At 35.6% G+C, this 25,436-nt stretch overlaps 1 protein-coding gene across 3 annotated transcripts in view; it reads right to left on the bottom strand.

Moving 5' to 3' along the window:
• Nucleotides 1-946: 946 nt before the first annotated feature.
• SACS (sacsin molecular chaperone) overlaps nucleotides 947-25,436 on the bottom strand; it is a 66,410-nt gene continuing 41,920 nt past the window's right edge. For all 3 annotated transcript variants that reach the window (XM_042791915.1, XM_042791916.1, XM_032990757.2), the window contains 3 exons: nucleotides 23,167-24,649; nucleotides 20,645-20,736; nucleotides 947-16,564 (listed from right to left, as the gene is read on the bottom strand). In XM_042791915.1, coding sequence (XP_042647849.1) covers nucleotides 5,004-16,564; nucleotides 20,645-20,736; nucleotides 23,167-24,649 — 13,136 coding nt within the window. In that variant the 3' untranslated portion in view covers nucleotides 947-5,003. The remainder of the gene's footprint in view (nucleotides 16,565-20,644; nucleotides 20,737-23,166; nucleotides 24,650-25,436) is intronic.

The raw sequence follows: 25,436 nt of genomic DNA on the forward strand, positions 1-25,436 counted from the left end.
TTTGGTTTGGAGGCACATTTTCAAATGTCATTTGCCAATTAAAACAGCAAGGGATTGAATCCAGGCCTTCCGCATACCGAAAGAGTAACCTAACCCCTAAACTACCGGGCAGTTGGAAGCCACTTCTCTTGCAACTTCTTACATTGAAGTTGCTCTGTTTTAGTAAACATTTTTACAAAGCTGTGGTATACAGCTGGGAAAATCAAGGTGCTGTTCCCTGGCTAGCGACACTACTGAGCTTTATGGCACCTCAGTTGGACATTAAAATAACAGCTCTCTGTCTGGTGGAGATAAACCTTTTGGACTTGCCTCAGTCCACCAGTAGATTCTGAGTAGTACAGAAAACTAAACAGGTCTGCTGTACCCTCAGCTCTGCCATCATCCAAATCACAAACTTGCCCCTTTTTATTGTTTAAATTTCATTCTTCTTTTCATTATGCTACCAAATTGACATTGAAAATATAATTGCATTATATAAATTGTGCAGGTTTTTTAAAGCATGGATGACACTGAAGAACATTTTGGGGATTTTTTTCTTTTAAGTGTGGTTAGTAGCGAACAAAGTTCATGCTAAAATTACCGCAGTGTAATGATGCTACAATCTGAATTGTTAATGTCAATGTAGTTCATACATCACTAAAGTATCATTTCTGGTATCTCCATGTGGATGTCTTTCCATCCCTCTTTAATACTTCAAAATTATCATTTCTACTTGAATCAAAATTCAGTAAACAGTTACAGATTAACAGAAAATTATAGCACATGAGAATATACACTTCTCTAGTTTATTTTCAAAAGTGTTACCCGAATGGAAAAGAAAAAAAAAAAAAAACACTGCCCATCATAGTGAACTGTATTGTTTGCATATTTTTTCCCCTCAAAAAGCATTATTTACAGCAGTCCTTGTAACTGGTTGGGATTGTTACACAGTGGAAGAGCGAAAATATCAAAATGACAGTAAAACTTTATTGGTGATTGCCCAAACACAACTCTTTTTGTTTCCATTTCACAGTCAGTATATTGACATTTGTCTATCTTCATATAGCTTTATACAAAAGGAAATTGCAAGAATTAAGATCTTGAATAAACTTTATACATTTTGAAAAGTTGGCTTCTCCTTTTGTGTTCAAATGAAACACAGCTTAAATGAATGTCTTCATTTAAAAAAAAAAAAAAAAAAAACAAAAACAAAAAAAAAAAAACCTTCCCAAAACTCTTGAGAATGCGAAATGTACATTACTTTCAAATATGAACAAAAATCTTGGCCCTGACTAAAAATTTACTTTCCAGAATTTAGAAAATGCTTCACAATTAGGTTTCACTGGACATCTAGAATTCTTTTGTCTTCATCTGTAGTAATGAAAGTAAGCAAAAAATTATGCCAGTGCTACTGAATAAATCATCCAGAAAGCAAACCAAAGAGAGAATAAACAGTTTTGATGCAAAACTCATTGACAAACACCTCCATGTGACAGAAATGTGAGTCTTCTTCAAATGAAAACATCTACTTTGGCTGTCAAGTTTAATTATTTTTGAACTATTACTTCTGCCTGTAATCCAGCCATCCTCAAAGTGTTCAGAACCAGAAATAAGAAATGTCAAAGTTGGTACAGCCTTCCTTTAATTGAAGCAATTACAAAAGAATTTATTAAAGCCTCGTTTAAAGCAACCCACCTACGAAGTGAATGCAAACCTTACACTAATAGTTCTTATAACTTAGTTTTCAAATCAGCATAGTAACTTTATTTTGATGATATTTTTTCAGTACAAATATTGTAAAACTATAGAACAAAATATTTCTTTTAGTAGATGACTACACAAAAATCTATTTAAAACAAAAATTTATTTACAAATAAAAGGTCTAGTTTCTTGTCACTAACTGCCAAGACAAGTGACCAGTGCTTTTTAGAATAGGTGCTAAGGCCATTATTTGGGAGGAAAACTTTAAAATCTTCCACAAGATTAGTAACAAACCTACCAAGGGTTCTTACAGTGGCCGTTCCTTGGATTTAAGCTACTAAATGTACAGTTAAATCAGTTTCCTGTATCACTGATATTTGCTAAACCTCACAGCTGCAATCCTGAGAGACAAGACTGCTGAAGCTGTTTTTCCTAGATACATTATTAGTACCTGTGGAAGATAATAAGGACATATACCTGGCTGAAAAGCCATTTTCTCTCGGGAACTTGTGTAACGTGCAGAATTACTTGTAAAAACTACTTTTGTGGAACCTACGTGCTCACATTTACTTCTACAGACCCTTACTAAGGAATCTACACACAGTAACTGTTCTGAGCTTCCATGCCCAACTTATGAACAAAGATGTTATTTTGCATTTTCCAAGGCTCCCAGCTGAGCCAAGAGGAAGCATCAATTAAGCATTTTATTTATTTATTTTTAAACATGGATTAAATGGCACTTATGAAATCAGTTTCTATCACAATACTGCTTCCTGGTCTCATAAGGCCTCTTTTATTTAGGCTACCTGTTACAGTAATTTTCTTTTTTTATTTGCTTAACTAAGAGACTTCCAATTGAGCCACCACTCTTGCCTGTCTCTCTGCATCCATATGCAAATTTTGTTGCAACTGATTGATGGTATCAACCCAGGAGTAATAGAATCAATTAATTTCTCTTTGTCATTCAGGTTTTCTTGCTTACCTTGGTTCATTATTTAAAATTGCTTCAGACCATTAGCTTCAGACCTAAGAACTGGGACAATTTTCTTTCTCACAGTGTCAGCACTCAACAGTATATACAAACCAAACAAAAATATAACAAAATAGCTTAGTAGTTCTGCACAGCCAGTTTAATGGTTCATAATAATATTGGTAAGGCAACATAAGCTGCTTACAAAACACAGTTGTGTGCCTAGATTTCCTTCCCCAAGATCTCACCTAAAAATAGGAAAGTGTTCATGGTGCTCCTCTATTATTTGTTTGCATGCTACTGTGCTACCTTACGCTTTAGCTCCATTTAAACTGGAAAACACTAGAACTGTTTCCTTTTGTTGGTATTTTGCTTACCCTGAATACTATTCAGCTGACTTAATGCACAAAGTAAGAGCCACAAAGGAATCTATTTAAAAAACATAGGGAATTAACTAAACTGATTTATTTCATGGCACACCAGGATTTGTGCTTTACTTACACACTATTTATTGCAAAAAAAAAAAACCAGCAAAATGTACAATTTCTTTGAGAAAACTGCAAACATTTGTCATTGCAAGAAAAAAAGCATTTTTCCTTTTTAATAGTATTTCAGTGTTTATACAATTATTTAGAATTGGTTTATTTACCTATATAAAAAAGCTTGAAGTAATAGGTAAATTTAGTCTACTTTATAAAACCAAAACACATCAGACTGAAATGTATGTTTGCATTTTTCTTTATTAAAATTATGGCACTTAATATTTAATAGCAGAGATAATAGTAGGGCTTCACAATCAGAAGCACTATCATTTTCCAAACATCACATTTCTTCCCACTACAGTTTGCAAGATTTTTCAGAAGAGTACAAGCCCTTTATAATCTGCGCGAAACTGAAGAAGCCTTCATCGTGATTTTTTATTTTTGGATTACGAGACTATCACAGCTGTAACAGCCCTGCAAGCTCACTGTTGTTTATTTTCCTTTGTATTCTGTAAATTAAATTACAGTTTCACTGTGCTGTCAAGTAAACAATTGTAATAGCATGTCACTGGAAAATAACATTTATGTTAGATGTGGCTGATCCAGCAAAGAAAAATCTTTCCATTTAGCATTATCCTTTCATATATTTTTATTTTTTATATTTTTTTACAAATAGCTAACATTGAACATATTGCATGATATTACCAAAAGTATTACAAACTATAGAAGAAACAGTGTGAACTAAATATCAGACTTCTCTAGGGCTGTAGTGAACAACAAAATAAAAAGAGCATTGCATTTCATTGCAGCACCTTTAAACATGTAACAAAAAACAGTGCTTAGTGTACACCAAAAATGGGTTACTGAATTGTATTATTATCAATGTTTGTTTGTGGAAAAATAGATATATATATATATATATGTACACACACAAAGGCATACACGCAGGGAAAAAAAAAAAAAAAAGGAAACTCAAGCATTCAGACATCTGAAAACTGAGCTTTGGTGTTCAAAAAAAAAAAAATCATAAAACAGCATATAATGTTCACCAATTTTACATCATCCACATGCATTTTTCATTAAACAAAAGATGACAGGCTCTAGAAAAAAAAAAGTAGTAAATTAAATAATTATTTTATAATAAAGTAAATGCAATCAATGCACAACATGAAGTTGCATGTTAAATCAAGTATCATTATTCAGCATTAAAATAACTGTACCGGTTCACAGGTACTAAACTATCCTTTAAATGTTCACAATGTGATGTTGCAGGAAATTTATAATCAGATCCAGCTGATAAGAGTATTACTATGAGTGACACAAATGTCCACAGAACACAAAAAAATACAGAAATTATTTGGAGCAATACCTCCAAAGTTATTTTAATTTCCATCCCATCTCCCACTTCATCATATGTCCAGTCTTAAGATTAGTACATTGAAAACTGACATTGCCATTTTGGAAACATTATATTAAATGAAATAAAATCTAATAAGGAGTTATAATTACAGGCTTCATCTAACAGAAAGCTAAGCTTTGGTTATATAAAGTGCAGTTCAATAATATGCCAATTAATCACAATATCGTACATACAGCTAGTTTTCGCAGCTCAGTTCCCTTGCAAATTTTTAAAAATATTAATGTTTTACAGTTTGCTTATACAGCAGGCTCAGTTTAAAAAAAAAATCCTGTTTAAATTCAATTCTAAGTACTTCAGTACCATCCACTTTTGTGCACCCTGTGCACCTCGAAACTGCTTCGCAATGTGTAACCTCTTAGATGTTCAGTGATCTGCACAATCTCATTTGTATTCCGTCACATGAAACGCCTAAATCTCTCGACAAAACAGCTCCCTAACCTCTTCAAATCACTTATACTTTCTGTTGTATAAAGTTTTCAAGTTTTATTATGATACAAGCAGTACATTCCATCACTCTCATAGCAACTTCTGAAGTAAACCTATCATTGGGAATCTGGGGAAAAGGAAGTAAGTCAGGATACCTAGTTTTTAAGCTATCTACTCCATAAGCTTCCAATGTCTGAACATCATTTGTAAGCCCTTCAAGTTGCTGACTATATTCCTCTATTTTTTGTGCAAGGGCTGCTGGTTTTACGTCTTTGTCTGATTTGCCCTTCACAGCATAGTCAGCTGCAATCAAGGCTAGTTTAGTAGAAAGGTAGCACTTAAAGCATACCCATTCGTTGGCATTTTTATGAAGGTCATTTCTTGCAGCTGAAAAGTTAGCTCGGGCCTGCCTAAGCCATCGACGTGCCTCTACAGGATTGCCAACAGACCTGAATGTAGGTGGGACGAAAAAGCGTTGCGAGTAAGCTGGTCCTGTGGAAGATGGACACTTTTCTTTATACTGTTGTCTTTCAGATTTGTGACTTGTTGCTTCTTGATTCCATGAAGTATAAAACCTCTGAAATGAAAATTTATCCGACTGAAATCGAGAAGCAGAGGATGAAAATGGTCTTCTGGAGGCTCTGTCCATATTTTGATCCATAAAGGCCTGTTTTTCCAGCCTGTTAATCTCATTCTGTAAATGTTTGAAAACTTCATTAGCTATATCAAGATTCTCTGCATTTTTGTCTGGATGCCATTTAAGATAGAGCCTCCTAATAATCTTTTTTCTTTCAGATTCTGGAAGCTTCCAAGCCTGTTCAATCACAGATGTCACTTCTCTTAATATTTCTGGTAACAAGTTTGACTTTATCTTTTTTGGAGAGTGATGCTTTGAGGACATTGCTTTGTGGCTCTCTCTACCAGTGAAGAGAGGTGGAATTGTCCTTGGTCCATGTGTTGGAAATTCTGTAGGACTGGTCGGGGTAGAAGGTGTGCTATCCCTGCTTTGAGAACTTTCCTCTGGTCTTGAAAATTTGTACAAGTCAAGAGAGCTCACTATTTTATATTCACTATATCCAATATCAATCTGGTAAATCTTTCCTAGAAAACTGGGACTTTCATCATCTTCTCTTTCTACTTCTTGTACAATGATTGCATAGGTATAAGTTGGTTGATATGATCCATATATATCACCACCTTCAGCATCAACAAGGTAACCAACATATTCACCAGGATAAAAAACATTCATTGGATCCATAAGAAGTGTATAGTGAATTTCAGCTGGTATAGGAGTGCCAGGTGCTGGTAGTTCAAGTTTTGATGGCTCAGAAGAGTCATACTTCACTCCTAAACTGTCAAGCTTCTCGCCGATCCGGTAAATATCATTACAACCCAGCATCGCTATTAAATACGAGGTATCAGAAATCAGGTTGTCAGTTGCAGATTTTAAGGTCATTGCTAATGCTAACAGGAAATTTATGTCTTTGCTGTCAGAATGCTGTATGTAAAGCAATATTACTGCATTTCCATATCTCTTCAGGAAAGCAAATGTTTCACTTTTGCTGTGGGGAATAGGAGCAAAACCTTTAACTCTTAATGTTGTTTGCAACTTCTCAAAACAGGAAACTTTCAAGCCTTCTCGTAAAGCTTTGCAAAGTCTTACTGCTTTTTCTTCATTAGCTAAAAAAGCATTGTCATTTTCATGCTTCATAACCCTAATGAGTCCTGTGATGAATTGTTCTGAAGACAACAGTAACTGTAACCTTCCCTGCAAAGAACATAATGCTCCAAACTGACAAATTTTGGGAGACTCTTCATCCAACTGTTCTTCAAGAATACTGCTCAGTAAGCGAGGCCTCAATTTCTGAGGGAATAACATTATCAGTTTAGTGTGAAAACCATGGTCTTTGCCTAAGTAACACTGGCTAAGATCAACAAGCATTTGCACACCAATGTTACCTTGGATTCTGCTTTTGTAGTGGGGTGCATCATCAAAAACTAAGATACTAGACTTTACCAACCTACCATCTTGACTTGGAAGGTAAAGGGCAAAATCCCTCATGTTCTCAAGGTCATTCCTAACCTTGACAGAATCATTCTGAAGACTTTTGAACAGGCCAGAAACTACTCTTTTAACTGTGCGCATTTCATTAGGATCCAACTGCTTTCCTTCCGAGTTCTTGAATATGCGGCCTAGAACTTCAACATACTGCTTTGTTGAAATAATATCTTCAGTACCCAAATGTTTAAATAACTGATGGAAAGTACCAAGTTCTAAAGGAAGCTTGTAAAGGTAAGGTTTAAAATCAGATTCATATTCAAGGTTTATTACCACCTCTTCAGGCTTAAGGAGCTTCCAACCTTCTTCCACCATTACAAAAGAAACTCCTCGAAGCTGAAAGCGGAATTCCCTTTTCTCTGTACTAAGAAATTCATAAATGCTTCTCAGGACCTTGGCCCTAGTTTTCACCATGTCCTCATCCAAAGTTGTTATACTGCATATGTTCCTGCAGTTATTGATAACTTTGTCCAGAGGAGGGTCCAAATTAACATTCAGCATAGTTAAAACTTGTTCGAGTTGTTCTTGCGCACCAAGACTACTTCCCTCTTGCTCTTTGATGCCTAAAGGTGTTGCTTTCTCAGGAAGAATTGGACACGAAGTCCACAGCAATTGCAACACATCAGTCTGTTTGTATTTAGGATTCACCTGTGCTCCATTGAATCGTATAAGAGGAAGTGTCCCATTAACTTCTTGATACTGAGGATGAAATCTAACAAATTCTGCTGGAGCTCGCTCAGGGCACAGGAATGGAATTAATGACAATTCTTTCAGAAAATTTCCTGACAAAAGGTCAGTTCTTTCTTGAAATATGTGATGAAGGAGGACATCAACAGTATTCTGTAGTGTTTCTTTAGACCAGTTTTCTGTATTTGCTCTCATGCTGATCTCCTTAGCAAACTGTAATAACTGTTGCTGTGAAACGATGAATTTCAATCCAATATGTCGCAGAAAAGTTACCCATGATGGAAGGAATGCAGCTTGGTTTTTTGGTTTTGTAAGTTGCTCTAGTTTCTTAAAAAAATCTTGAGGTATAAAGAATTTTTCAGCCAGCATAACTTCAAAGACTTTTACAGTCCTGTCATAAAAATACTTTGCAGGTTTTAATCTATTGCTTGCATCATGAATGATCAAAATGCTTTCAAGCTTTTCAAACAGCTGTTCTTTCATTTCTGAAGTTTCTTCAATGCTAGTTAGCCTATTCTTTAAGTAGATCAAGTGTTCTAACTTTGCATCATAAGATAGACTTTCGATTTTTGGCAAAAGATGTTTCAAGTACACTTCAAGATCATCCACAGACACACAGCCAAGCACAGTATACAAATCTTTCAAATGAACCTTCTCTTCAAGAAAAGCTGATGAAGTCGACTGTGTCCATCTGTCTACTTCAACTGATGGGATGCTTTTCGTGAGGACATAACATGTCCCATATTTTGAAATGCTGATGTATCGGCCACTAATTGATTTATAACATGGAAGAGACTTTAAAATTTTAATGTCATCCTGAGATGTCAAATGACATAAATTGCAATTGAAGTACATTAAGAGTGCCTCAAAGTCACTTTCTGCTAACTTTTCAGTCCTAAAAGTCGATGTCTGTACCATATATTGTATGGCTTTCAGAATGCTTGAAGGATTATCTATATTTGCTGTATGTCCTGACAACAAAGGCACTAAAGCACTGTCTTTAGAGCAAATTTTGTTCAATGCCAGCTGAATACAGCCTGTTTTCATTAAAGCATGAAAGACTTTATCACTCTGAGCATTTGGAAAAACAGCTATATGCATAATGCTGAGGGGCAGCAAAACATCACACTCTGGCACAACAAGATGATTAGCTGAGACAGTAAACCTTACACCTGGGAGCAAAGTCCAGTCCTTCAAAGTTTCAACAACATCATTGAATTTTGCTTGTGTATCTTCTTGCTCTTCCTTAATATTTATAGACTCACTAATAAAATGCCAGGTATTTTTAAGCCAAGATTCACTTGCAAAGTTTTCCTTCCACTTCATACAATTTCTAGTTTTATATTCTCTAGGCAGCACAGATGATAATAATTCAGCAAAACTTCTGATATCAAAGACTTTTGCTACTTCACTGCTAAGTAAAATATTGCTGTACCTCAAATATAATGTGTTCATAAAGAGATCCTTGCGAGATGGAATCAGTTCATGGTATGTTGTTAAGAACTTTGGTCGCTTTGAGTCAAAAATTTGCAAAACATTGTCAAGAGTAATAAGGAGTGGCAAGCCCTCAATTTGGATTTCATTTTCTTCTGCATCTTTAAAACAGTAGTCAACCAGAAGTTTGAGACTATGGAAGAGTTTCAAATTTGTCTGTTGAAGACGACACGGTAACTTTCCAATGTGGCAATTGGAGTCTGGAAAAGAAAATGTCATCAAAAATAACCGGACATCAGCAGGTGTCACATAGGTGACAGGAATATCTGCATCTAACAAACAGTGGTAAAGATTTGCAGTTTCATCACAGTTATATACCAAATTAAATCCAATTTCTAAGAGTAAATGCTTGAGTCTGTAAACATTTTCAGCCACTGTCTTCCGTGTTGTGATGTTGTATTCTGTATTTTTAAGATGCTGCAATTCATCTTGTAGTAAATTGTCAAAGAATGGCCTGCCTTTGTTCACAGTAGACATGTTAACCCACGTGATGATAACAGCAGAATGCAAATCAGAGCCATCAATATTTGGAGCTCGCATAACAGGTAAAAGACGCTTCAAATCTTCATAAATGCAACTGTAAACTGCTTTCACTAAACAATACCAATCTGGCTGAATATCAAGTCTGTTAACGGGAAAAAAGGATAAAAATTTTTTTAAGGTGTCTTTCACAACATGAATAGGTGTGTTTTGCAGCACTGATACTGTAGGATCAGTGCCTGGAAAATACCGTTTCTTCAGCTGAATCAGCAGTTCCACGTAGGCCGGTGCTATCAGCGCTGTCATTAGGCTGCTGTTCCAGTCGCTTCTTACTCCAACACCATTATCATCACGCCATAGATTTCTTCTTGCAGAATCTAGAGCAAAGTGTCCGTTCACGTGAAAAGGTAATCCAGTTTCTAATGATAATGGTAGGAAACAGAATGCTCTGTGGGGTTTTTTGTAATTATGAGTAATACAGGCTGCTACCCCACCACGTGGAAAAAGAGTAATGTCCTCATTCTTGTGGGCTGAAACCACACTTTTTGATACCTTTTCCATGGCAGAAAAGCCTGACCTGTTACAAATTAACCAAGTTGTAAGATTTCCTTCAGAGTCTTCAGTATCCATTGTGTAAGTAATCTGTTGGACAGGTATTTCACTTAGCTGCTTTTTTCTAGTTACACTGTCAATTACAGATGCATGGAATTGCTTTCGTTTCAGCCTGTCTCCATCAGTGATTTTGCCTTGTACAGAATACAATACATTCAGTGCTCCTGTTGTTTTTTCTATCTCACAAATAGAAATTTTTTCCATATGGTTCAAAAACATTAAGAGTTCTGCTCCATCTGTACGCAGCTTATCTAAAAGATTTTGGACCATTCTATCTGAGCACGGAACTGAGGAAATTTCTGATGCTTTTGCCATTTCTCCATTTCGAAGTGGAAACCTAAACATTGTGCAATTATCCAGTTTAAAGTGATCTCCCAAGTAGAGGTCCAGTACATCTGAGAACTGTGTTCTGAAATCTGCATCTAAATCTCTGAACATGCGTCCAGGACTTGTCGATGTTGAACCTGGTGCATATCTAGCATGAGGATCAAAAATACAAAGTATATCATTGCCAGATATAAAAGAAGGGCAATCAGTAATATGATAAACAGAATTGAAACCTATACCATATTGTCCAGTTTTACAGGGATTTCCTACTTTTGTACCTTTTCCAAGGTTCTGAATTCCTCTAATATCATCTTCTGTAAAAGGCTGATTGTTGTAAACACACAGTGCTGGTCCTTGAAGTGGTGCCCATTTCTCATCAAATATTCTATCAGCTGGATGCTGTCTAGGATCAAACACAAAACAGATCTCTGTAGCTTTTGCATCATCTGCATTCTGAAGAAGCTCTTTCAGCATTTCTTTTTCTGAAGGGTAGGCATTAAGAATGCTTTTAATTCTACTTGTCAGTTTTTCTTTCTGGCCAAATTCTGTTCCAAGGGTAGTAAAACAGATATTGGATGCATATCTTTCTAAAGCTTTATGGCGTTTTGGTATTGCTCCAAGCTTTACTGCAACTTCTCTTGGAATATCACCATGACAATATTTAACAGTTGTGTCTTTAACTTTAATCCATGGACAGTCATTGTAACACAAAGATTTTGCAGGCAGAAGTGCAAGACGAGTATCGGGTAACAAAATCTCACCATACTTCTTCTCACAAAATTCCTGCTTTTTCTCTCTAATGAGGCCCCATATTCCTTCACTAATTATTCTCCTGCAAAGCTGAAAGTTGTCTTCTGTTAGTTGTTTGGTCCCTCTTTCCTGATTGATTAATTCCAGAACTACAGCAAAATCTTCAACTGTAAAAGCCTGTCTTACACCCACACTTTCAAATAGCTCACGGAAACTATTTTTATATTTATTAGGCAACTGATAGAGATAGGGTGCTGCTTCAAAATTCAAATGAAAAGACACTTTTGTTGGATCAACATACACATTCTCAACCAGAATAAAACTACTGTTTGTCAGTTGTTCAATTATCATAGCTTTTGTTGATTCATTCTGTAACATTGCTTCATGTAGATATTTGTAACATGCATTTGTGATATTTTCTTGATATAACGTGATTCCATCAAAGGACTTTGCAACTTCTTCTAACTGATTTATGACCAAATTAACAGCTGGTTTCTTCAGTAAACCCAAAAATTCTTTTACAGCTAATGACAAAGCACCACAACCTTTAAAGGAGTGGGAATTTTCATTAAGAATTGGTTGTATTAGACAAACTATATCTTGATGATCAGCAGTGAAGAGATCAGTTGCTGAGAACATTGCTTCAGGCTGAAAATCATTACCTTTCCAGTGGAGTGAGAAGCCCGCTGGTTTGCTAAGGAAAGGAAGGAAAAGGATGGTTTGACATTTTGCAGCAAATTCTTTAGCTCTAGGGTCCCTAGATTTTAGTTTTTCATCAATAAGACTCAATATAATACTGCTTCTGAGACAAGCTGCAGCATGATCAGTCTTGTTAATTTCAGCTACTGACTCTGCACGTTCTATCAGATCCTCCCATAAAATATCATCTTTAGCCATTCCCAACTGAACAAGTTTAACCAAAATAACTGGGTTAAGATAATCCTGAGTGGTGCCATAAGGAAATCTTCCATCTTCAGCATCATATAACTTTGCAACTCTTCCTTCAGGATGGATCAGTCTTGATGGTGTAACTAATGGATGTCCATCCAATGAACAGGGAATACATGGAGTAACACGAAGAATTCCTGAGAATTCCTCAGCTTTTTCATTGAGAACATAGCGCATCAAAGGATCACGCAGCTCTGCATCAATCTCCTGAATGTTAGGGAAAAACACCTCAGAAAAGAACTGTTTCTCAGAGAAAGTGTTCTCCAATAATATATACTTGCATCCTGCTTCTTCAAATCCTGTCTTTACCCAGGAGGGGAGATCAACAGCACAGAGACTTTTGGAACCAGTTTTTTTAAGGTACTTCAGAAAGATCTTAAAGGCTGATGGTCCAACATCAGGTCGTTTCAGTATAGAGTCATCTAAAAACCTTACATTCTTCATGGAAACCCAGGAGAAACCATCAGAAAACACTTTGATCCCTTCTTTACCTTTCATATGAGCTATGTCTTCATAAAACCCTTGACAAATAACAGAAAAATCATCATGAACTGAATCAGGATCTGGCCACACTGCACAGTAACTGTAGTCAACTAGCTCACCGTTGATTGCCATGTCACGTAGAACACAAAGTGCTTCTATGTAGGCTTTTACAATAACGTGCCTCATGAATACTGTATTCCACCTTCCTTTCGTGTCTGTTTTCCAGATCTCTTTCCGATTTGAAGTAACTGCAAAGCAGCCATTTATATGAAGAGGTAAGCCTGTTTTTATCCGTAGAGGTAAATAGCAGAATACTTCACCTATGGTGTTGCAATTAGGTTTCACAATCCACTTTTGATCCTGGGTTTCAGATAGCAACACCCCTACTCCACCACAGGGAACAAGACCTAGTCTTCGTCCACTTTCATGTAATGAAAATTTTAAAGCATCTCCAATGTCCATGCAAGAACATATAAGCCATGCTGTTGAATCTACTGTTTTTTGCGGCAAGTCATCAGCTGATCTTTTTATCTGTCCCGATTTAGCCATTTCAAAGAAAGAAGCTGGATCATCTTCTGTACCTCTGAAAAGTGGAGACTGTAAATCAGCAATCCTCCTAAATACATGGTGAAACTCTTCTACTACTATCTGTAAGATACATGAGGACTTTGGTGTTTCAGTGGGAAGCTTTTTATTACTGCTGCTGCAGACCTTCATGAGTTTAGCTGCTTCCTTTAAAACACTTACATATGGTGCAGTCAAGGCTTTGGAAGAACACAGATTTTTTTTGATAGTGACAACATCTTGTGCCACCCCAGGATCATCTGCCTCAATTTTCAAGTATTTCAAAACCATTGAGTTTACGCTCTGAGCAAATATTATCAGTCTATGACCACAAATGCTAAACTCATCCACAAGAGAGTAAATGTCTGCTGTATTGTAACACGCACTGCTGACTTCACTCACTTTAGCTTCCTGCTGAGTTCTAAAGGACAGCCTGAAAAGTGTTCCTTTGTAGCTGTAAGGAGATTCTACAGTCAGTGGTAGCTGGCAACCAAAAACTCCTATAAATGGCTTAAACTGATTGGGAAATTTTCGCAGCCTTTTCTGTTGTTTACTCCAGTTGATTTTGATTCCAGGGTTAGATTTATCTCTAATATGCTTACTGATATGGTTAACATTAGGATCAAACATAATCATGAACTCCCGGCTCAAAATAATAGGAACATCAGTGATATGATAAACAGAATTGAATCCCAGTCCAAACTTTCCCACTTTGTCTACTTCACTCCTTTTTAAAGATTCTCCTAATCGAGTTATATTTAGGAAATCAGAGTCAGAAAATTCTGAATTATTGAATGACCACAAAGCTGGACCATGACACGCTGCCATTCCTGGATCCAGAAGATTCTCTCTTATATCCATATTTCTTCTCATGTCGATCAGGAAATTACATTCCGTTGCATTAGCATCATCAGCATTTTGAAGAAGCTCTTTAAAGATATCTGATATTGAAGGGTATTCTTCCAAAATGTTTTTAATTCTTACAGTCAGAGGCTCTCTCTGCCCAGATTGCTCAAATCCCATATTTTCTGGATTAATCAATCTTGTGCTAAGGCATGGGACATTTAACCACTCAGCAGTTTTCATCGGTATGTCTTCATGCACCAAAATTATTGGTTCAACAGAATCTTCAAGCAAATCGTTTAAGTCATCAACTTTGATATCACAGTAACAGCACTCATGAATTGGCCTCATCGCAAGTTTATAAGGAAGTTTGCCACTGTACAGTGGCATGGGTGTATGCAGACTTGCAGGAATCTGATTGCTATACAGCCATCTTATGATGCTCAACATAATGTGAAGATTTTGTTTACTCTCTTGTTCTGAGAGAGACTGTTCGCTCCTTAGATATATTTTCTGAATGACCATAGAAACATGATCTGGTGTTAACTGCTCAATTGAACCACAACATTTAAATAACTGGTGAAACTTCGCCATTGTTTTTGGCACATAATGTAGGTAAGGTTGGAGATCAAGATCAGGTACTGACTTTATTACTGCCTGCGTGAGGGAACAAAATGTTTTACCTGTCCAAACCCAGGGAAACTTCAGGGCTCTAAAAGCTTCTTTACCTTCTTCTAGATGATCATGCATAAATCCATAAATCTCAAGCAAGACATGCTGAAATTGATAATAGTCCTCATCACTGAAGGTTTTAGAACCGTGCCAATCAACCACTACCTTGAAATGTTTCAAGACTGCCTTTATGCTAGGCTTGGTAGGGATGCCAAGTGCTTTTTCTATATCCAACAGCACATTTTCCACAAGAGGAACCGAGGAACCAACTAAAATTGCATGAGATACATCACACATTTCTGGTGGCGAACACAGATTACAATGATCTCCTTTCCAAACCAAGGATCCTGGATAATTTGGAGGTCTTTCCTTACATGCGGGAATCCATTTTATTTTTTTCAGCGCATCTTTTGTTTCAGTTGAATGCAGCAGTGCATTGTTTTTGTTCAAAATCATCAAGAGAGTTCTAGCTTTTCTTAACAGTAAATCATGATTGGTGTTAGAGTTAGCATGCAAACTTTCAATTTTATTTGCCACTCTCATAACATCACTTTCCTCAAGATGGGCCTCAGTTTTTAAGCCTATTTGTCTCAGAGAATGAAGAATATCTGAAGATTTAAAAGTAACAGGGGGGAAGCAAATTTCCTCCTCAGCATAAAACAAATTTTGCAGAAGTTCTACTTCAGGATCAAAGAGTTCGTTTGCTGACATTATCTTTCCTTGTGAAATCTTAATAAACTTTAGTGATGTCAGCCAATCTATCACATCTGTATTTTCGTTTTTCAGAAAAGTCAGATTTTCAAGAACCCATTGCATTATCTGTGTTGTTTCATCATATGAATAAAAATCACTTCTTATGTCTTGTATAACAAACTTCAAGCAGTCCGTGCTCTTTAGCTGTTCTACTTTCAGCAGGTTAGCTAAGCGAATAGTAGCTTCATCACTGCTGTCAATTATTGGAATAGAAAATCTTAGACCAGGAGGAATTTTAGCAGTGTGGTGTAATACCTTACTACCTTTTAGGCCGGTAAAAACAGGGACACTTTCATCAGATGATTTTTCTATTTTTTTAAATATTAGCAATTCCTGAATCACTCTTCTCTCTTTTTCACTTGCATCAGTTAAACTAGCTAAGAATGCCCTAAGAGCATCTTTATGTGTTGACGGGAATGATGCAACCTGATTGCATAATTTCTGTAACGACATTTTTTCCATTATTTGTAGAACAGCACTTGGTAATGGTGGATGCACGTATTTTTTTATAAGTGGATGTTGAATAGAAATATCCAGCTTCTTAAGTACAACTCCACCAACTTTCTGAACAATATCAGCTAAATATTCCGGGAGCTGAGTCTCAGATTCATCTTCCAGAATGATAGGTGATGGATTCCTAAATCTAACCAGTTCCACTGATTTTTCATTTTCCTCCAGCAATGTCTTGGGGATAAGCGGCATGTCATCAAACGCACTCAAGTCATCAGAAAAATGTATATATAGGTTCTTCCAGACCATCTTAAGCCAGGAAATTGGTGGGTGATTTCTGTCCTCCAAACCTGGATACCACTGTACCACCATGTCTCTGCCAGGCCACACACTATTCATAACTTCTTTAATGAGCCGGGCAAATCTTTCTGGGTTCAGAAGCTGCAGCTGAGTGCATGGCCTTCCTGCAATTATAGCAAAAGGTCAAAGCCATGAAAATCACAGAGCAGAGTTACATAAAGTACTTTTGGCTGTTGAGAGGGGAGGGAAAGAAAAACAAAATAAAACAAAATCTGTAACTTGTGCCCTGACTTTTTTTTGTGAAAAAAAAAAAACTGTTTTGTTAAAACTGCAGATACTAGCTCCCCTTGGTTTTAGATGTTAATTAAAGCAAATACATTCCATATTAGTATAAAAATAAAAACAAATTGAAAATTATCAATAGTGTTTGTTAGTTTGACACAAGAATTCTCAGGCATACATAGCAACTACAGATTTACAAAGTAGAAGCTTCAAATGGATTTTTTTGTTTGGGTGATTCTTTACACTACGTATTTGCCTAGCAGTAAATTAGAATCTAAGCCATTATTTATTTATCTATAATTGCAAAGATTCAAATAGTTTTGAAAGATTATTTATTAGATATAGCAAAGAGCAGCTCAGGTGTAAAAGATCTTAAACTAAAACTGGCAAGCAACAGAACTCAGTTGTGCAAGGAGTGCTGAAACTAATTTTAGATGTATATGCTTTTATTCTTATTATCAAAGCCCTCACTAAAAGAAATGTATGTTAACAGTGGAATTCTAACTATCATTAAGACAGATTATACTTAAAAACTACAGAATGTCTGGAGGTAAGGAAATAGTACAGAATATAAAAATAACACTACCTCCCAAAGACATCAAAAACAAATGACAAAAATGGAAACAGGACACCTGTTTGAATTTCAGACCTTTCTTCTATCTAGATAGCACTGCCATTTCCTTAAAAGCAACAGTCCAATTAAAGATATTATGTACCATCCCTGCTCTGCTGTAAAACAGTAGTAAGACTTCCTTCAGAAAAAAATTTTTTTCCTTTCACTTCAGGCCTATAGAGATATACAGTTAGTTCTATTGAACAGAAAACACAGATAAACAAGAGCAGCCTTGTGAAAGTGATAAATACTTGCAGCAGTGGACCAGCAAGGTAAGAATCTACCTAAAAGCTAAGCTTAAATACTATTATTTGAGAACAGAACTTTGGAAATACTGTATTAAAAAAAAAAAAATCTATACGTGTGATCTTAAGATACTGGAAATCTTCCTGAATGGGAATTTATTTAAAAAAAATACATAAATAAACCAATGAAAATATTTATCATTTCTGTGTAACATAACTACGAGGTTTTCTTCAACAATATGCATTTTCCCCTCAACTGTATTTAGAACTCTGTTCATAATTATCTTTGATAGCTATCTTTTGGCAGCCCTATTTGGCAAGTTTTTTTTTTTTTCAAAAAAGCTGGAGTCATGAGAATAGCTAATCACCAAATTCACACAAATACCAAGCTTCAATCCAAACCAGTACATCTTCAGTTAATAACCATACCTGAAAATCCCCAGAGAAGCTGTTGGGCTAGAATATAATCAAATCCATTTTTAGAAAATATCCCATGAGTTACATATTAACACAGTCAATACAGACACAGTTATCAACTAGAAAAATACAGTACACATGTTAGGAGAGAAGAAGTAAGATCTGGTTGTCTTTGTACAATACAATTAAAAAAAATTGCATCCCATCTTCTCAAAGAAATAATACAGTAAAGTTTCTATTTCTACAACTGTAACAGGAATCTCTCTGATACAATTTCTACAGCTAAGTAAAATTCTTGGCAGGTAAGGTTTCAAAGCCTGCCAAAAAATCCTCTAATACTTATTTTTTGTAATAGCATACAACTTTTATGGTACTGCAGTTGTACTTTACAATTATGCAAAATCTTAGAATGAATAATTTAGGAAGAGGTAGAATTAAGAGAAAATTAGGCCACTAAATATTGCAAAGGATTATCTAAAAGTCCTTAAGCATTTCTAGAAGATTAAGAAGAACCATACTTGCCATATTCATTTACAAAAATATGTTTTAATCAATGAGAGGCACGCTATCAACCAAAAACTAGTCACTAGAAGCTGCTAGAGGAAGAAGAGAAACAGAAGCAAGACCTTAAATATGACCACAAATCTTTCCAGGAACTTAAAAGACTAGACAGACTTTGTTGCAACTCAGAGACCAAGAAGTGAAGGAATGTCCTAGAAGAACACAGCAAGGGATTACTTTATGAATATATAGGGTTTTTTTCATTTTAGTCACCTCTGCTTTTTCTGTTTAGGATGTATTCAAGCATATAGCCTGTCAAAACTATTTCATTTTGGTTGTATTGCTCTGTTTTTTAATTTAAGCATGGTTTTGGACTTCTTGGGATATTTACTAAGAGGAAATTTTCTAAGACAATACATCTCAAATGTCAACTTAAGGTATCATCACAAGGAACTAGCATTTTTCAAAGCTAACATTCCTGTCTTCCATAAAATTCTTCCTTGCATTTAATATCACTGTGGCTGTCCTGATCCCTATATAGTTCTGTTCTTTTAAAGTCTGAGCAATTACTACTAGAGTAAACAGTAGTTCTCTATGTTTCTATCCCAGATTAAGAATATTCACTGTTTGGATACCCAATTTAAAGTAGTAACTACTTTCAACAGTTTACAGTCTGTATTAAAACAAAATAAATTAAAAACAGTACAGGAAGAAATTAACAGTTAAAAAAAACAAAGCCAAACTTAAAACAAGCATATTCAACTGCAACAACAGACACAACATTCATCATATAATATGTCCATAAGGGTTTGACAATTCTGCTTTTTAGAACAAAGTTTTTCTTTGTAGTAGTTTCAGACTTACAGCTGTTTATATTCAGTGAAAGTCCCAGCACTGATTTCATATGTTTTATACAATTTATATTATTTTAAATATTTACACTATTTAATCTGTACAATAAGTAACTCCCAGTTCTTTCAATCTTTTCATAGATGTTTTGACATACTTAAAAGAATGTATCATCCTGCCTCAGAATTATCTTATTTTTCTATTATTTTTGATAAGGAAGCAATGATCAAACCATGGAGAAAGGAGAAGTTTTCCAGCTGAAGAATATTAAACAGAGAACATAAAGGATTGAAGGGTAAAAAAGGTCAGAACACAGACCGAAGAAATACTGTGACTGAGAATGACTGAAGACCGTGATAAAGTATATCAAGAGAAACAAATCAAGACAATGATTTACAGTATTCTGTGTCTGGTTCTAGCATCTTCCGTCTAAAAAAGAATTCTGATGAACTGAGCAATTCTAAAAGGAGAGACAAGAATATTTTTCTGAAAAGTACATTTTCCAGACATTGAAAAATAGCTCACCATATACTTACACTATTTAAAAATAAGCTGAAGAGTGACTTGCTTGCAAATTGTGTTTACATGAAAACATTTATGAGACTCAGACCTCAAATTTACCAGTGAAATGTATAATGAAACACAAGGGTGGAAAAGTAAATATAGACATACTCTGAGTAGAAGAGAGGCAAAAAAAAATTAATTGTAAAGGTCATTAAACACAGAAGCATCTTATCTACAGATGCAAATTTCTTCACCAAGTCTTCTGGTCACGATTGGAAGTATTTTAATAGGTCCACATTGACCCAACTATAAAGTATGAATTAAGACTCAGGAAACACTTAATGAAATGATTTACAGTCTGCTTGAGGCTAGATGCTTAAGCTGGTTTTAAAAAAAAAAATTGCACTGAAGTGATCAACTGCAACTGTGAGATAAGAGATGATACACAATACCAAAACTATGACATAGCTATTGCCTATGCAAATACTACAAATGCAAAACAGCATTCAGACTGTCTTAAAAGGAAGAATACTATTTGAACAAAATTACTGAACCTTGAATCGACACTTTACTAAGTTAATATCTATTCTTTTATTGTAAATTTCTATCCTTCTTCCCTTGTCTTTGCCTTTTTGTTCATTTATAATTTTCATTTCTGTTATTTCCAATTCAAACAATATAGTCTATTGTATCAATTTTATTTTTTTTTAGATGACCAACTTATTTATGTAAACTCCATTTCAAAAGAGACGTTACTTTAGAGCTGGGTTTAGAACTAATCTGTTCAACCATTTGAAATGTTTCACTATGTGAGAAAACAAAAGACATATTACCTCGGCTTTTGGCAGCTTCTTTCAAAGCAGCTAGAACCTCAGGCTTCAGGTCATCAGAAAGTAATCTTCCTTCCAGGCCAGGAAAGAGTGATCTAGCACACCATAACATACAAACAAAAAACAAACAAAAACCCCACACACTTTAAGAATAATAATAACAAAAAAAAATCATTTATTTATATTGCTGCACAGATATTACCAGCGTGGTAATCATCATGGTAAAACAGTCTTATGCAAAACAACCACTTACACATGCAGAACAGGGCTTTCAGGGAGCATTTTCTTACAAATGAGGAAATCGTATATTTAGAAGCAAAAAGTAGTAAGAAACTAAGTTTTCCAACTACTCTTCTTTTCAAAGCAGGTCTAAGCAAGTTTTCTTTTGATAGAAAAACTGGGATTTGAAAATTATTTTCATCTATTTGTATTCTAAAAAAAAAAAAAAAAAAGCACCTATTATTTTATGCTTCTTAAAGATTATATTTGAAAGCATACAAAAAAATACAACATGTAATTCTAGGATTTCACATAGATCTGTGGATTTCAAAAGATATGCTGACAGTGGTTAAGATTATCGTAGCTAAGAGTCAGTCTCATCCTGCCCTTCCCTTCCTTTATAATAGCACTTAAAAACAAATAATTTTTTAGGGCTTTGGTCATCCTGAAATTAAAAATAACTATCCAGTTTAATTCTGACACCAGTTACATTAATTATACGTAAACCAACACAGAATCTCGTTCTTCCACAGGTGTTAACAGAAAGACATTTGTAAGAGCTTACTTCACCTTTTTAGCAGGCTCCAAATTTGAATAGGTGAAGAGCGAAACTCTTAAATTGGAAGTGTTTTAAAACATCTAACATTGTTTATCATATTTGTAACATTAGAATGAAAAATAATTACTGTATGCAAGAATATAGGGAAATAAAGCATTACTATTTCCAATTTCTGTATTATCATAGCTAGAAGATAGATTTATGCCTGGTATAACATGCTTTTGTATAAGTTTTATAAGACCAACCAAACTAAGTCCATTACCAACAGAACATGAACTGAATATGATATAGTGGTACCATTAAGTTTCCAAGAAAGTATCTTATGACTAGCCTGAAGCAGGGCTGTAATTTGTTAGTCTCATCATGAGAACGTTTTCTGTATTAGTATACTGGCTTAACTTCTGGAAGGAGAAACAAAGTGAACAAATAGCAAAAGGTAAATTATCTCCCAACAGATGCTAGAGAATTTTTTTTTTTTTTTTTTTTTTTGAGTAGTCATCACTAGAATCACAGGCTCTGAATAGTGTTAATCTCCTGATAAATAACCTGAATTGTCTGGAACAAGAAATATTATGGGTCTAGAATATAACAAAAAAGGAACAGCAGCAGACTTGAAAAAAAGCCAACTCCTCTCAAGCAACAGGGGAAGACCAGTTACCAGCATCCAACTGCATTTCTTGAAGATGTGCTGTCTATACATATATTCAAACCACAATTTACATAAGGATCTTACTTGAAGCACTTTTTACCTTATAAATATCTATATTGGCACACTCCAACCCACCTCTACTTCCCTTATAAACAGTCCAAAGGGCAGTAGAAGCAGCAAAGCACATGCCAAGTGTCACATTCTCTCAAGTTGAGGTATGAAAATTAGTGGAACTCTGAGGGAAAGGAGAAGGAGGGGTGGTTGTGAACACACATACAGGTGGTAGCACTTCATAAGAACAGCTACAGGTAAGACATCTGGTGTGTCTGAATGACTTCAAGTAGTGCCTCGTAAGAGATTACCTGGAAAAGGGTCCAGATTTAACAAGTCTTTTATACATGCACAATCCAGCACAGACATTAAAAGTAGTAGTCATGCTCTCTCCCCAGTGACCCCAAGGTCACTTATCGCAGATACCCCACTCTTTGCTAATCCCTCCCCAGTGACAGTGCAAGCTTTTTTGGCTGATGAAATGTGAACCAAATTGGCACACTGCTGCAGCTGGGAAATAATCAAGGAAAAAAAAAAAAAAAATAATTGGAGAGGGACCAAAAAGAACAAAGGAGGACCAGATGTAAAAGACAAGCCCACTTCTTTCCATGGTAGTAGCTTCAAGTAAGTACTTAGTAACTAGAACCTTCACTGAAAGTGGTGTGTAGAAAAACCTAAGTTTAACAAAAGCTCTTATCATTGCCTAATTTAATGTACTTCCTGGTATGTATGTTTCTAACCTCCTCATATTTGTAATTCTCTGAAGAAAGCTAACTTGAAATGTATCCTGAGATATTCCCTTATAGCCTAGATCACATGATTATTTTATAAAGTTATAATGGCACGTAGCTGTCAATCTTTTCAAATGAGACATATGCACACAAACATGTACATATATACAGAAAACTGAGTTCTATCTATGCATTATTTCATTACATTACAGGCTGCTGCATATCATCTTGCTTGTTGCTACGCAAAAAACAGTCTGAAGCTCTGTTTTTAATGTTAAACTAAAACAACCACCAGTATTTAAAATATTAAGTATACCTGGGATATTCTTCTGAGGTTATGTAAACTACATCCTGTTCTGACACAGATGAGGAAAAAGGAATAAAATTTCCATTCTGTAATGGCAAAAGCTCCAATCCAATCAGTTCACTGTAGACTCCATCAGAAAGCACGAATTCCAAAAGATGAAGCTTTTCCTCAGCAGGTCCACTGTGTCCAGATTTCCTTAGTACTTGCCGTACTACAGCAGGAGTCACTTTTTTCACAGCTTTAGCAGCAGAAATAGTAAGATGCACTGCACTAGCAATATTTGCTGGTACCTTTGCAATCTGCTTCCCTGAATTCTGGAGGTAGTTGAGAACAGACTGTGTATACTCCAAACTCTCATCCATTTCAGAAAAGTGCACCTGTTCCACTTTTATCCACTGATTACTCACTGAGTAAATAACTGTATGCTGGAGCAGCTCTTTAAAGAGAGGTACTACAATTGGCTTCCAGGGTACCCTGATTTTGTTCTCATCAGGCCATAATCTATAAATACTTTCAGCTGACAACGGAAAATCCGAATTCTTCTCAGTCTCCATTCGTTTGATAGCTTCCAAAATAAGTGTGGTATATGCCTTTGGCACTATATTTACCACAAGAACATCATTCCACAAAGCTGCTGGATCTCTCCACTGATCCAGCTCTCGCCATTTGATACTCCTCCTATTGTCTGTGAGACCAAAGAAACCACTAACATGAACTGGGAGTCCAGTTTTGCTTTCTTCACCTGGAGGCAAAGGCAGAAAACAAAATGCTCTTCCTGAAAAGTCTGCTACAGCTCCTTTTTCCTCCCCATTAGTTGATAAAGACATGGCTATTCCAATGGTAGGAACAAATTTCAAGTCATCAGCTAAACAATCCAGTTCAGTACACATTCCTCGACCACCTACACAATTACATACTAACCAGGATGTTTTCTGTGCATCCTTAACACTCTCATCTTCTACAACTATATTTACATGGTAAGTCACACATGTTATGCTATTGCTTGGAATTCCCTTACAATACTGATTTATTGCAGTTCCTAAGATTTTGATAGAATTGGGTCTTTCATGTTTCAAGGCCTTGTTCTCACTAGCAGTTACTCTAAAAATCAGTCTCTCAGTTCCATCAGCTTCTCTAACATGCAATGAAACATCCTGAACACTCTTCAAAAAAAGCAATACAGTGTCCGCATCTGCTCTGAAGGATTCAAACAGCTCCAGAACCTTCTGTTTGTCATAAACATTGCTGCTTAGTTGGGAAGGCTGCAGACGAAGTGGGAAACGAAAAAAGGTACCGGGAAAGTTTCCATTCTTAAAGGTTTCCTTAGTGCTGCCAAAAACACCAACGAATGGTGCAAACTGGTCTGTAAGTTCATTGATTTCCTTGCTATCTTCTTTTAGATTCCAACACTGGCCTGATTCATGAGGTCCAAAAAGGGTTTGATGGGGATCAAGCATTCCAATCTGGTCACCACTGAAAATACTAGGTACATCTGTATGCATAAAAAAACAACAGCTATTTATAATCCTAAACCAACATATTTTTCAAATACAATCTTAAGGAACAAATTTTAAAAGGGCAAGAAAAAAAAGATGTTATAAAACTGCGATGAACTGAGTATAATGCCCAGGGAAGTAGTTGAGTCACCATCCCTGGAGGTATTTAAAGACATGGAAATGTAGCACATCGAGACATGTTTTAGTGGTGGACTTGGCAGTGCCGTGTTTATGGTTAGACTCAAATGATCTTAACGGTCTTTTCCAATCACATGATTCTGATAACACATAATTTAGTGCTTATTGACAGGAAGAAACAAGCACATCCCCATTCTCCAATTAAATATATAAATAGTCATTTAACCAATTAGTTGAATTCTAACAAACAGTGAATGAAATACAGTATGTTTTTTTCAACTATATACTTTTATCTTCCTAGTATTTTCATGAAAAACACCAATTTAATTTACTAAAGATGTATGCTATTGCATTCATACTTTGCAGATCTTGAAGGCTTGCAAATAGTAATCTTGCACATTTAAAAGCATAAATTCTCAGAATTATCAAACCACTGAATGTATCAACTAAGCTTTTATTCATGCTCTACAAGGTAAAATATTGCGAAAAAACATCCCATGTCTTACAAACTCACTTCACAAGTTAAAAATGTTATTTCAACAAAAATTTGCCTCTTATCCTCTACTATTATTACGATGTAGACTGTAAGCACTATTTATGCTATATGCTGCTTCTGTACAGCAGTAAACATTTTCCCAGAATAAC

The sequence above is a fragment of the Tyto alba genome, unplaced genomic scaffold (genome assembly GCF_018691265.1).
Source record: "Tyto alba isolate M040663 unplaced genomic scaffold, T.alba_DEE_v4.0 Super-Scaffold_2, whole genome shotgun sequence".
NCBI classification, from domain to species: domain Eukaryota; kingdom Metazoa; phylum Chordata; class Aves; order Strigiformes; family Tytonidae; genus Tyto; species Tyto alba.